Genomic DNA, 12,500 nt, shown 5'->3' with positions numbered 1-12,500 from the left:
TTCTACAACAGTCATTTACAACATTAATGATGAAAACAAGGACATTTGTAATTTGTAATGTCTCCTCCGGACAATTGCCTGTTAAGGTGTCCATGACTTGATATTTAATTTATATGAATTACTGTAAACCACCTTCTGTAAACCAACTGTACAGTATACTACAACTGTCTTCACTGCACTATATAACCTGTCCTGTCTATGCACCACCTGCCTGTACTGTGTATATCACATTGCACTTTTCTGCTTTTTTGCTCTTCTGGTTAGACACAAACTGCATTTCGTTGTCTTTGTTCTTGTACTCTGCACAATGACATTAAAGTTGAATCTAATTTCTAAGTGACTCCAAACTTTTGAACGGTAGTGTGTATATATAGAGATATACACCCTACATTTATATATATAAATGACTAGAGCTGGTATCATCTACAAATTGATTAATTCATGGTATGTGGTGATGTGAAAGGCAGACAAAGCCACATGTCATCTCATTTAGCTCTCTTGTCTGACATGCATGTAAAACCCGCACTAACTGTGCTGTTGGATATGCAGACAAGCCTTTAACCCGCGCTAACTGCTGTTGGCCATGCAGACAAGCCTTTAACCCGCGCTAACTGCTGTTGGCCATGCAGTCAAGCCTGTTGGGACCTAAAAAAATAGCAACCTTTGAATAGCAAAAGTAACAATTAAAACATCATGAGTTGGTCCACTTGAAGTTAACTTTTTACATTTTAAGAGCATTCCTTTTTTAAAACCAGTGCACATATTTGCAACAGATATGGAGTAATGGAGATATTTAGCCTCATCTGCGTGCGTGCGTGCGTGCGTGTGTGTGCATATTATCTTCCCCTGGTCTTCTCTCGTTGAGTTGAATATAATATTAAAGTCTTTCTCGTTGGTCTCTTGCCCAACCCCCTCCTGTTCATAGCTCCTTCATAATAAAGGTGTAAAAGTAATGAAGTGTGTGTGTGTGTGTGTGTGCGTTAAATGAAGAGTTGATGGGGTAAAGAGCTTAGTGGGCTGCTTAAACTGCTGTGGAAAGTATTAGCCATGTTAATCTGCTAGATCCACAGATCATCCAATAACGCAACGCGCAAGACACCACTCAATTACTGCTCAGTTATCAGGACCTCCTGACATCTCTCTCTGTGTGTGTGTGCGTGCGTGCGTGCGTGCGTGCGTGCGTGCGTGCCTCTGTGCCTCTTTCTCTGTCTCTGTCTCTGTCTCTGTATGTGTGTGTGTGTGTGTGTGTGTGTGTGTGCGCGCGCCTCTTTCTCTGTCTGTGTGTGTGAGCGTGCGTCTCAAAGCCCTAGTGTCCACACCCGCCCCGCCGTGCTGGGCTGCTAGTTTGTGTGAACAAGTCACATCGGCTGCTCCTTCCCACAAGCTGGGGTCAAAGGTCAGGGCTGGAGGGTCACTGGCCTCCAGCAACAGAGATGTCAGCCCTCTGACACCGCCGCGTCGCCTGTCCAAATTAATTTGCTCCAGCGCTGTTTGTTTGTTTGTGCGGCTGTGTGCTGGCTTTTGTTTACCGCCAGCTGTTTCCTCCATTGTCTCTGTAAAGCTCCAAAGCTAGGAGGCTGTGGTGACAAAACGCCGCCACACAAACGCTCCCAAATGAAACTCCCCCAAACCCCGTGGTGAGACGCGTCTTAGCCACCATTAAGTCCACAAGCAAAGTGTCACACCTGCAATCACACTCTCACACAACGTTCAACGCGTTAAGCTGCATTTCTATGGGAATCACACCAGGGCCAGAAAGGGCAGAAAGAGCTGGACACCGAGCCCACAGCACTATCAGCAATGGCCTCCACCGCACAGCATGCAGCCAGGGCCTCTTACACCACTCTCTGGTGTTCGTTTGGCATACTTTGCGTATCGTTGATGTCATCGCCACACCTCAGCTGCCCTCGACTCGACACTTATTATAGCGTTGCCTAGCGATACTAGTTTTCATACATGACATTACCTACGATTACACTCAGTAGGCTAAACATCACAACTGGTGCTGCGCAGCGCCAATAGCTTATCATGACTTGGTGAACAGTGTTTTTCTTATGTGTTTTCTCAATGCATTCTAGCTACTGTCAGTGACTTGTGGTGCCAGCCAACAAACTAATGTGAATCGCAAACTATATAACCAAAGGAAGTAAAGGATATTATTTGCACCTGCGTTCACCAAATAAAGGACTGGACTGCACCCTTTACAAACCGTACATTTTTTAATTAGCTTTACAGTTGAAAACTGAATTGTGCTCAAGAATGCTTTACTCATGCGACTGCTTCAGAGAATGCATAGACTGTATGAAATGGAGAATTCTATATTCTATAAAATAGTGAATCGTGAAGCATCTGCACCCCCACAGCGACATCTACTTGCCTGGCATATGCACTACAGCGCTTTCTGACTATTTCAGTTCTTCGTGTGGATGCGACGATGCGTGGATGTGGATTTTTTTTTTTTTTTAATCGGAGGCGTAAAGGTATGAAAGCAGTAAGAAAAAATATACCCGATAATTTCGTGTGGACGTGGCCTAAGACTAGCAGCTAGCTATGTTACAGGCCTGTTAAACCTTGAAAGAAGACTTGTTGGCCCTGCTAGGAGCTCTCCGAGCTCTCATATGGTCGCCACTGCTAGGAGCTCTCCTACATGCTAACTGACGATATGGCCGGCAATGTTGTGCTGTCAAAGATTTTGTGTTTCTACCCAGAACTTTGTAATGTCCTGGATTGCAGGTGGGAAGGACACATGTGTTGCCCTGTCCTTCACACACACCCTCACATGTGTTGCCCTGTCCTTCACACACACCCTCACATGTGTTGCCCTGTCCTTCACACACACCCTCACGTGTTGACCTGTGCTTCACACACACCCTTGCATGTGTTGACCTCTCCTTCACATACACCCTCACATGTGTTGCCCTGTCCTTCACATACAGTACACCCCTCACATGTGTTGCCCTGTCCTTCACACACCCCCTCACATGTGTTGCCCTGTCCTTCACACACACCCTCACATGTGTTGCCCTGTCCTTCACACACACCCTCACATGTGTTGCCCTGTCCTTCACACACACCCTCACATGTGTTGCCCTGTCTCACATACACCCTCACATGAGCACATGCCATCAACATGAATGTGAAGATGATTCCAGAGCTGGTTTTCTGATAAAGGCATAGTTCAAAAAGCTGCATAGTGCAAAGTGTTGCACGCCCCCCAGTGTATGGTTGTGTGGTTGATGTTGGGGTTATCTCTTTGCTCTTAGATTGCCCCAGTTTAAGGAGGAGGCCAAGAGCTTCGTCGGGACCAACATGAAGAAGGTAACAACACATGAGCCTCCAGGGAACCCCAACCGGCTCCACTCACACACCTCCACTCATCTGTTTGTTCTTTTCTTTTTTGCTGCCCTATCCCTCTCCTCTTCCCGCCTCCTCTCAGCCACCTGCCAACCCCACCACTAGCTGTCCTGTCAGTCATCCTAATGCTCTTCTGCCATTGGCTGAACCCGCTGTCCATCATAAGATGCTGTTTTTTTCATTGGTAGTTGTAGTGCAGACAGCGCCCCCCTGAGGCAGGGCTTTGTGTAGACATGGGGGCGGCCTAGGGCTGAGGGGCGTCCAAATTTGGCAAATGTTCCACGCAAGCACCTTTTCTTTGAACTTTTGCATTTGCACGTTTTCTGTAAACATTCCAAATTGTTCTATTTAAATGGTAACCCCTTAGTCTTCCCATGTTTGTAAACAAAAAGTGTTTGATATTTTGAAGGTACCTCTGATCTGACCTCAGGGAAAGTTCCAGACGTGGCCTCATGTCTAGACGCCCCCCCCACCCCCCCCCCCCCCCCCCCCTCTCACTCCACTCCCTCTGTGCCCGCCTCCTTCCAGATCCCAGGCTGTCTCCTGGAGCCTCACGATGTGATTGGTGCAGAGCAGCTTAAGCCCACCAATCAGACAGGCCTAGAGAGGGTACTGCTCACGTGCACTGGGCTTGGGCTGCTGGTCCCTGGTCGCTAGGTGACCGGTCCACTGCTAATGCATTGAAATACTATGGGTAGCATGGCTGCTGGTCGCTAGGTGACCGGTCCACTGCTAATGCATTGAAATACTATGGGTAGCATGGCTGTTGGTCCCTGGGGAAGGATGCATGCTGCTGGGGTGGGGGGGGGGGGGGGGGGGGTGAATCTGTGCTGCAGTGTTTTTCAAAAGTCCACAACATTCCTAACCTACTTACAACCTCTGTTGTTCACTCCATTGGAAAAGTAGCAGGACTTAAAAATGCCTCGTTTCCTTCATCTCTAGAGGGTTAACATCTTAGACTGTAGCACTGGCCCAGCTTTGATATGGCCTTGGTTTAGGACTAGTCCAGCTCAATCTGGCCTTGGTTTAGGACTAGTCCAGCTCAATCTGGCCTTGGTGTAGACTACTAAACTAGACTGTCCCTAATCGGGCTCAGATTCGTCAGATCAAAATGATGAGCTGTTCACACTGTTCACACAAGCTGTCTGATGGAGGCTGGAATATTGAATATGTTTAAGACACATTCTGCTTAGCTGTGCGATGGAGGCTGGAATATTGAATATGTTTAAAGCAACACCAAAGAGTTTTTTGTATCCTAAAATAGTGTTTCCAAAATTGTTTCCGTGGTTCATCAACTCGTAACAGGGTGAACGGCACTTCTGCATGCGCTTCACAGCCCTCTATTGGCTATAACCGCACTATGTAAGTTTGCCAGATCGGGTAGCGGGTTTGTAGTTCGATGGAATGAGACATAAGAAACTACAAATTTGACTTGCATGATGTCGCAATACATAGTACTTTCATAAAATCATGCAACATATTCCACCTTGTCTATGGACATCGTTATTTGCAAAGCTGGTGCTGGATAAACAAATAGCGTGCGTGCAACAGAGGAAAAGAGCTTTGGTGTTGCACACATTCTGCTTAGTTTCCCATGCAATGCACATTATGCTAACTGAAGATGCATGTCTCAACTAACCGATATGGAGTGGACTTGCATGTCTATTAAAAGTGTGTGTTAGCGGGTTAGCGGGTCACCACACAGGTCCAGTCCACCCTTACCTCCGACGTGTAGTGTAGATGCTAAATCATTTCCAGACATGGATGGCTGTGTTTTTAGAAGCGGCCTGACCGCTTAGCACTGCAGACCGTGGTGGCAGTGCAGCTGTTGACCCCAGCAGGGGATCCTGAGAGATGGCTCTGGTCTTTTCTGACTGACTTGTGAGTGTAAAGGCAATAAGCTCAGGTATGCGGAGGGAAAGTGGTGGCCATCACATTGTTAATAAATGTATGAAGGAGAGTTGACTAAGGCTTAGGAGGTATTACTGATGTGAGCAGAAGAGATCAGTAGCTACTGCTTTGTGTGCACAGTATAAAAGAAGCATGTTTGAGTGTGTGTGTGTGTGTGTGTGTGTGTGTGTGTTCGTGTTCATCTTTTCACTCTAGTAGTCCGTATTCTGTGTGTATTCATTTCTGTGGAAAGAGTCTCATCATATTGAGATTATGTTGGGAGGTGGGGAGCACTCCATGGTGTTTGTGTGTGAGTGAGAGAGAGCGAGAGAGAGAGTGTGTGTGTGTGTGTGTCTTTCTGTGGGAGCTGCATGATGTGTGTGTGTATGTGCATCAGTGTGTGTATTGTGTGTGCAGCACGGTGTGCATGGTCTTTCTGTGTACAAGTCGCATGATTGAATAGTGTGTGTGTGTGTCTGTGTGTGTATGTGTGTACACCCTGTGGTTATGCTTGAAGCAGTGTGTGTGTGTGCACATACTGGTGTGTGTGTAACACGTATCCCTTCACTAATCCTACCGCCTGCCCCTTCTTTCCTGAGGCTTACAATATCTTATGGAAAAACAAACGTGTGCAGGTAAGAAGCCCTCGCTAAAGTCACAGACCAGAGACTCTTTTTTTCTTCCCTCTCTCTCCCTCCCTCTCTCTCTCTCCCTCTCTCTCTTTCTCTCTTTCTCTCTTTCACTCTCCCTCTCTTCCTCTCACTCTCTCTCACTCTACCCCTCTCTCTCTCTCCCTCTCTCTCTCTCTCCCTCACTCTACCCCTCTCTCTCTCCCTCACTCTACCCCTCTCTCTCTCTCCCTCTCTCTCTCTCTCACACTACCCCTCTCTCTCTCTCTCTCTCTCTCTCTCTCTCTCTCGCTGTCCCCCTCTCTTCCTTCTTTAGACTGCTAATACAGAAACATTCTTAGTGTTCTTCAATATCACCACTGCATGAGGAAACAGGTGGTAGTTAGTGGATTTGTGAACGTAGACAGGTGACATAAATGTGCTCAATCTAAATGGCAGCATTTAAAAAAAAAAAAAGCCTTGGAATGCATTGCAAACCTCCCTCTGTAGTCCAGCTCCCATTTAGTTATATTCTCCTAGTCAGTCTCTCTCTCTCACTCTCTCTCTCTCTCTCTCTCTCTCTCTCTCTCTCTCTTTCTCTCTTTCTTTCTTTCTGTTTCTCTCCATCTTTCTCTAGAACCCCCCCCCCCCACACACACACACACACACACACACACACACACACGGACTCTGGGCCGATGCCACGCTGGCTCCACCACTGTGTGCAGCTTTGGCATTGAAGGCTTAGTGAAACCTGAAGAAGGGTTGAGGGCTATCCTACAGTATGTCCAGTGGCTATCTGGCCGCGCCCCAGGCCTGTTGTACTCAGACTGTGTTTATCAGTGATGTTGCCAAGCAGTGCAACGCAGTCTTCCCAGAGCTCCCTGCCCTGTCATCACCAACACGGGGCCACACTATGGTAGTGGCTAAGGAGGCGAGTGAGCACACACTAGCCCGGTCATCACCAACACTATGGTAGTGGCTAAGGAGCCGGGCGAGCACACACTAGCCTGGTCATCACCAACACTAGGGTAGTGGCTAAGGAGGCGAGTGAGCACGTACTAGCCCGGTCATCACCAACACTAGGGTAGTGGCTAAGGAGCCGGGCAAGCACACACTAGCCTTGCTATTAATTGACATCTGTTAGTTGCTTTGGATAAAATTCAATTCAATAAAATAAAACCCTCATCTATCCCATAGAGTGCCAATGTCAATTTATATTTATACAGCTTATATTTATACAGCTTATTTTAAAATATAAACATGAATAAAATGTATTTGAAAAAGAAAATGTATACAAGAAATGAAAGTGAAGAGAATAAAATACAAAATAGCAAATAAACTAGACATGTTTAGGGGCCCTAAATGAACCAAACAATGTAATATTTAAGGGGAAATCCATTGTAAAATGTATTTTGGATATGCTTAGCATGATAACGAGTTTAAACGTTCGTTGGGGAGCAAAAAAATGCCTGTTTTTTAGCCTGTTTTTAGCCGATGCTTCCAAAATGCTAACACTGGTAGCAATAGGGCATTTTTTTTTGGTAAAAAGATTGCTAGTGTAATTTTAAACCTTTTTATGAGGCTCAAAGTAGCCCGTAATTTCTTTGGTAGTATAATGAGGTTCCTAACATATAAAATGAGGCATTGACAACTTTGTAAATGTACAGATAGTTTATTAAAAAGGACTGTACACAGACAATACCTTGAGTTGTTTGCCGGTCGGCGCTATCTTGAAATTAAGTCCTTACAACACAGATCTCGCGTGTTTTTGACGGAAGTAGCTACTTCTCATTTATTTCCGTCCAAAACACGGGAAATCTGTGTTGTAGGGATGCATCGGATAAGCGTTTTTTGCTCCCCAACGAACGTTCAAACTCCATTATTCATTTTAACACCGGATTTCCCCTTTAAACTAGTTAGTTATGGAGTAGTTATGGAGGATCAGATCGCTTATGTGTCTATTGAAGTCAAAAGACAACATCACTCATTAGTCCTTTCCTATCAAACTCATTTTAGTATATGGACTCCCAGCATGCATTCACCACAAGTGGCCGATATAAGCAGCGTAAACCCTTACTGGGCAGAGAGAGACTGATGAATAGACTGTTTCAGGGTTTAGAGAGAGTAGGCTATTGAAGCTGAAACACACACACTAGACTGTTTCAGGGTTTAGAGAGAGTAGGCTATTGAAGCTGAAACACACACACTAGACTGTTTCAGGGGTTTAGAGAGAGTAGGCTATTGAAGCTGAAACACACACACTAGACTGTTTCAGGGTCGGTTTAGAGAGAGTAGGCTATTGAAGCTGAAACACACACACTAGACTGTTTCAGGGTTTAGAGAGAGTAGGCTATTGAAGCTGAAACACACACACTAGACTGTTTCAGGGTTTAGAGAGAGTAGGCTATTGAAGCTGAAACACACACACTAGACTGTTTCAGGGTCGGTTTAGAGAGAGTAGGCTATTGAAGCTGAAACACACACACTAGACTGTTTCAGGGTCGGTTTAGAGAGAGTAGGTGATTGAAGCTTACAGTAAGTACACACATTAGACTGTTTCAGGGTCGGTTTAGAGAGAGTAGGTGATCGAAGCTGAAACACACACACTAGACTTTTTTAGGGTCGGTTTAGAGAGACTAGGTGATTGAAGCTGAAACACACACACTACTTATGTCCAGAAGCACGTTCAGCAGACACACACTACTCAACACCTCAACAGTTGGGATCATGTAGAGGGAGAACAGGACTGAATGAGTGTGTGTGTTTGTGTGTGTGTGTGTGTGTGTGTGTGCTGCTAAGCTTCGTTGGCTACTGCCTTTCACCTGTCTATCATAATCATTCACTTGGTTCATGAAGTGACGTCTGCCAATCATCTGTGCTTGATGCAGACCTAGTGTAGTGATAACACTGTCCAGTGCAGACCTAGTGTAGTGTAGTGAGTGGCTTTGAACCGATTTTTTTTCCCCAATCGGTTCGTTCCGAACAGAAACGGAATTATAACGTTTCCGGTTATGAGTTCCATCAATAAATTGACGTTCCCGAACCGCTTAGAACAAAAAAATACTGTTCCCGGAACGGTTAATTTCGTTCCTGTCAGCTGTTTAATGCTATAGAATTATGTCACATCTTTCTCATCCAGCTTAAACCAAATGTAATAATATTACAACCATTATTAAATAATAATAATTATATTATTAATAATAATAATAATTAAATAGGCCTACAATTATTTCAAATGTGTAGTTTATTGTTAAAAGAGAAAATTTCCACACAAACGTAACCACATTATTAAGACACGTGGTTATGCCACTCGGGCAACAACAAATGCCAACTGTCCGGGGAAAGGCCATTTAGCCAAATGTTCGCTAGTCCATCATTAACGTGGAGTCGACAAAAATTGTGTTTGGAATGAGCGTTTTAATTAACGATGGATCGTAATTTACCTCTTATTTAAGATGTGGAGTGGAGACTTTGTAATCCACCGCTCTCTCCATTCAGTCAGCGAATGTCGATGTGATGTCACACAGGAAGTGAACCTCAGCCATCATGGTAACGTGCGCAGGAAAATAATTACCGGTACTTTTTTTTTTAGTTAATTAGGCAATGAAAACTTTGGGGAACGAAATAAAACCGGTATTAACCGGTTACCATTATTTTTAAATAAGTGTTCCTGTTCCAGAACATAAAAAATAATAACGTTTCCGGTTTCGTTCCTGTTCCCTGTAAAATACAAAAAGTTCCCGGTTTTCGTTTTCGTTCCTTGAACCGGTTCAAAGCCCTGGTGATAACACTGTCCAGTGCAGACCTAGTGTAGTGTAGTGATAACACTGTCCAGTGCAGACCTAGTGTAGTGTAGTGATAACACTGTCCAGTGCAGACCTAGTGTAGTGATAACACTGTGTCCAGTGCAGACCTAGTGTAGTGTAGTGATAACACTGTGTCCAGTGCAGACCTAGTGTAGTGTAGTGATAACACTGTCCAGTGCAGACCTAGTGTAGTGTAGTGATAACACTGTGTCCAGTGCAGACCTAGTGTAGTGTAGTGATAACACTGTCCAGTGCAGACCTAGTGTAGTGTAGTGATAACACTGTCCAGTGCAGACCTAGTGTAGTGTAGTGATAACACTGTGTCCAGTGCAGACCTAGTGTAGTGATAACACTGTGTCCAGTGCAGACCTAGTGTAGTGTAGTGATAACACTGTCAAGTGCAGACCTAGTGTAGTGATAACACTGTGTCCAGTGCAGACCTAGTGTAGTGATAACACTGTCCAGTGCAGACCTAGTGTAGTGTAGTGATAACACTGTCCAGTGCAGACCTAGTGTAGTGTAGTGATGACACTGTGTCCAGTGAATATGTCTGTCCTCCTGTCTGCACCATAAACAGTTCAGAACAGTCACTTAGATTTGTGTTTTATTGTGTGTGTGTGTGTTGCAGTTGAAGATGCGTGCAGGGGGTATGAGTGAGTCGTCTAAATGGAAGAAGCAGAAGCGTTCCCCCCGCCCCCCTCATCACATGGTCCGCAGCGCGTCAGGATCAGTAGATGCCAGCAGCAACAGCCAATCAGGTAAGACCTTTCAGCGGTCTCCTTTAACAAGAACCAATCACATAAAACCTTAGAACCTGCCTCCCTCGGCTGCAGTCTGACCACAACTGTAGCTCTAATGTTTTTGTCTGTCTGTATTTTCATCTGTTTTATGCGTGTGTGTGTGTGTGTGTGTGTAAACAGGCTTGCCGTATGTAGAGCAGTCGGGGCTGCCGGTGTCGGACAGTGTGCCGTCGTCCATGTCCAGCCCCACTACAGACAGCGGCCTGGACTCTGGCTCCAAGACCACCTCCCGAGAGGACCTCTCCGATCTGGAGCAGGCCAGCTCCACGGCAACCACTCCCCTCAGCCCCTCGGCCTCAGAGTCCTGCGCACCTGACACACAGGTGTGTGTGTGACTGTGTGTCAGTGTGTCACACACTTTCTGAGTAGACATTTGTGTGTCTGTTTGCGTGTGTTTGTATGAGTCTCAGACCACTTCTACATTACTCTGAATCAGTGTTGATACGGATTGTAAATCATGACAAACGCAGTGCCAAGTATGGGCACAAGGGAAGACATAACCATCAGATGCCATCTGCAAACTGGGGGGATATGGCCACTGCTTCTCTGCTATGTATGGATGCATGTAGGCTACGTTTAGTCCCATTGTGTCCCATAGGCTATGTATGGATGCATGTAGGCTACGTTTAGTCCCATAGGCTATGTATGGATTCATGTAGGCTACGTTTAGTCCCATAGGCTATGTATGGATGCATGTAGGCTACGTTTAGTCCCATAGGCTATATATAGATGCATGTAGGCTACATTTAGTCCCGTTGTGTTCCATAGGCTAGCCTACATCTTTTTAAACAGATCATTTGCACAACCGTGTTTTCGTTGAGCATGCTGCGACTTCTGTTTTGTTTTGCAGTTGGTCCGTGCAGAGCAGGCTACACTGTACCCCAGCTGGTCAGCTAGGCTATTGCGTAGTATTATAATCTATAGGATTATTGGTCAGCTAGGCTATTGCGTAGTATTATAATCTATAGGATTATTGCAGCCGTGGCCTACTGGTTAGCGCTTCGGACTTGTAACCGGAGGGTTGCCGGTTCGAACCTCGACCAGTAGGCACGGCTGAAGTGCCCTTGCGCAAGGCACCTAACCCCTCACTGCTCCCCGAGCGCTGCTGTTGTTGCAGGCAGCTCACTGCGCCGGGATTAGTGTGTGCTTGACCTCACTGTGTGTTCACTGTGTGCTGAGTGTGTTTCTCTAATTCACGGATTGGGATAAATGCAGAGACCAAATTTCCCTCACGGGATCAAAAGAGTATATATACTTATACTTATACGTATTGGTCAGCTAGGCTATTGCGTAGTATTATAATCTATAGGATTATTGGTCAGCTAGGCTATTGCGTAGTATTATAATCTGTAGGATTATTGGATTGATTGCGTAGTATTATAATCTATAGGATTATTGGGTTGGGTTGATTGCGTAGTATTATAATCTATAGGATTATTGGTCAGCTAGGCTATTGCGTAGTATTATAATATGTAGGATTATTGGATTGATTGCGTAGTATTATAATCTATAGGATTATTGGGTTGTTGGGTTGATTGCGTAGTATTATAATCTATAAGATTATTGGGCTGTTGGGTTGATTGCGTAGTATTATAATCTATAGGATTATTGGCCAGATAGGTTATTGCGTAGTATCTGTAGGATTATTAGGTTGATTGCGATTTTGATGTGACCACTGTGTGTGTGTGTGTGTACCTAAGTACCTAATTATGTGTGTGTGTACCTAATTATGTGCGTGTGTGTGTGTGTGTGTACCTAATTGTGTGTGTGTGTGTGTGTGTGTGTGTGTGTGTACCTAATTATGTGTGTTTGTGTGTGCGTGTGTGTGTACCTAATTATGTGTGTTTGTGTGTGGTAGTGTGACGTGGAGCGTGCCCAGTCGGCTTCAGTAGAGTCCATCCCGGAGGTTTTGGGTGATCGGGACTCATTGGCTGACCAATCAGACTCTGCCTCAGTCCACGACATGGACTACGTCAACCCACGAGGCGTTCGCTTCACCCAGTCCACTCAGAGAGAGGGTGAGACACACACACACACAC

General features: G+C 45.3%; 1 protein-coding gene across 1 annotated transcript in view; it reads left to right on the top strand.

Annotated features, from left to right (window-relative positions):
* gbf1 (golgi brefeldin A resistant guanine nucleotide exchange factor 1) overlaps window positions 1–12,500 on the top strand; it is a 103,713-nt gene that overhangs the window by 57,615 nt on the left and 33,598 nt on the right. The window contains 6 exon segments of the mRNA XM_042066150.1: window positions 3,264–3,318; window positions 3,883–3,963; window positions 5,844–5,879; window positions 10,290–10,419; window positions 10,582–10,784; window positions 12,320–12,479. Coding sequence (XP_041922084.1) covers window positions 3,264–3,318; window positions 3,883–3,963; window positions 5,844–5,879; window positions 10,290–10,419; window positions 10,582–10,784; window positions 12,320–12,479 — 665 coding nt within the window.

The sequence above is a fragment of the Alosa sapidissima genome, chromosome 16 (genome assembly GCF_018492685.1).
Source record: "Alosa sapidissima isolate fAloSap1 chromosome 16, fAloSap1.pri, whole genome shotgun sequence".
In the NCBI taxonomy this organism is placed as follows: domain Eukaryota; kingdom Metazoa; phylum Chordata; class Actinopteri; order Clupeiformes; family Clupeidae; genus Alosa; species Alosa sapidissima.
The sequence above is the reverse complement of the archived record's forward strand: the minus strand, read 5'-3'. Positions and strand labels throughout refer to the sequence as shown.